Raw genomic sequence first — 1,721 nt, forward strand, 5'->3', positions numbered from 1 at the left:
ATTACAATATGGCATAATTTGCTTAGCTCTTCATTTTTATCCTTTCTATTGTGCAACAGTTAATCTTTATTTTGTTTTTAAACATGTCTCACATAAAAAATTTCTTGTTTGCTTCTCTGTAATAGATGGGAGAAAATGATTATGGGTCTATGTCTTCCTACGCCCCCACACCTTATGGAGGGTTAGTATTCTATCAAAGTTATATGCCTTCTTTACTTTACAACTGGCTTGTTCCCTTTCCTGTTCAGCTCATGTTTCCTGTGTTTTATCATACAGTTTGCTTCCCCCATCAACTATGGAGATGTTGGTTCCTGCTAATGCTGTTGGCAAAGTGTTGGGTAAAGGAGGATCCAATATAGCAAATATCAGGAAGGTTTGTTCACAATTTTTTTTGTATTATTATTCTATGGCTGAGTGAACTAGTTCATGGTCAAATCATATTTCTATTGTTAATCTTAAATTAATGCTAGAGTTGGTCCTTGCTGCTGTATCTTACTGACACTGTACGCTTTTGGATTGCAATGAACTGAAGTAGTTACTCACCCTAAAATTAAAAACTTTCATATAATGCTTATTTGTTGGGAATGTAAAAGAAAGGTATCCATCTTTCACCATATCAAGTGATATTCTATAAGATGAAAATAATTTGTGCAGTAACTAATTACAAAGTACACATTAAGGATTTTCCTACTATTTGACCTGTGAGGTTTCAGTTTTCCACATTTTATAGATCATAATGAAATATTAGTCTTCCATGCAAACTATTTTTGATAAGTTTTCTTCTGCTCATACTACTTTATCCACACTCCTGTTGGATGTATTCAAGTTTATGCATCTTTGGCTTAGCATGGAATACCAATTTATTTATACTTTCATACTCATTGCACATCTACTGCTTATAAAGTTATGCAAAATTTGCTTCATTGAATGTCTATTTTACGCCTAGTTGTTTCAATTCAGATTTCAGGAGCAATAGTAGAGATTTCCGACTCCAAATCTGGCCGGGGTGATCGTATTGCTCTTATATCTGGCACACCTGAACAAAAGCGTGCAGCTGAAAACCTGATTCAGGCATTTATAATGGCCACATGAATTATTGGAATTATTTCTGGGGGTTTTGAAGGTGAAAATTTAATTCTCAATGCCTGTCTGTCCTTAATCTCTCCTTAGATCCTCTAGGTTGGTTCTGGAGACAATATTCTCTTGGATTCTTCAACTGGACTCCTGCTTCTTCCCTAACAGTGACTAGCTAGATTGTGCCTTGCATCCATTGCTGGTTTTGTATTTAGGAGCTATAGTTCATTTCTTTTCTTTGTTAATCTACTCTTCATCTGTGTTTTCTCAGAAATTTAGGATCTTTCTTCCATTCATACTGTTTTGCCATTGACTGGTTTGGGATGTCTTTATGTCCATAAATTTTTATCGGAGGAAACTTGAAGTGTTGATGTTTATTTTTATTCTGCTGTTCCAACATCTTATTCTCCTTGTTTGGACGAAAGTATCTTCCCTAATAATGCAAATAAGATGCAGATTCTCTAGCAATCTCTTCTTTCTAGTATCCTGGCTTTGTGCATTACTTGGTCAATAGTTAAGTTGCCTCAGATTTAAAAATTGCAGAAATCTCTGGATCATTTATTCCCTCTCTATTTCCCATATCTTGTAATCCTGTTGAACGTGAGAGCATTTATGACAATACGAGAATATGTTTACTGTTTGATTTC

General features: G+C 34.8%; 1 protein-coding gene across 1 annotated transcript in view; it reads left to right on the forward strand.

The window, feature by feature from the left end:
• The window catches only part of LOC109334420 (KH domain-containing protein At4g18375-like), a 6,661-nt gene extending 5,204 nt beyond the window's left edge, over window positions 1–1,457 (forward strand). The window contains exons 6-8 of the mRNA XM_019570188.1: window positions 126–181; window positions 277–373; window positions 961–1,457. Coding sequence (XP_019425733.1) covers window positions 126–181; window positions 277–373; window positions 961–1,092 — 285 coding nt within the window. The 3' untranslated portion in view covers window positions 1,093–1,457. The remainder of the gene's footprint in view (window positions 1–125; window positions 182–276; window positions 374–960) is intronic.

This window comes from Lupinus angustifolius, chromosome LG19 (genome assembly GCF_001865875.1).
Source record: "Lupinus angustifolius cultivar Tanjil chromosome LG19, LupAngTanjil_v1.0, whole genome shotgun sequence".
NCBI classification, from domain to species: domain Eukaryota; kingdom Viridiplantae; phylum Streptophyta; class Magnoliopsida; order Fabales; family Fabaceae; genus Lupinus; species Lupinus angustifolius.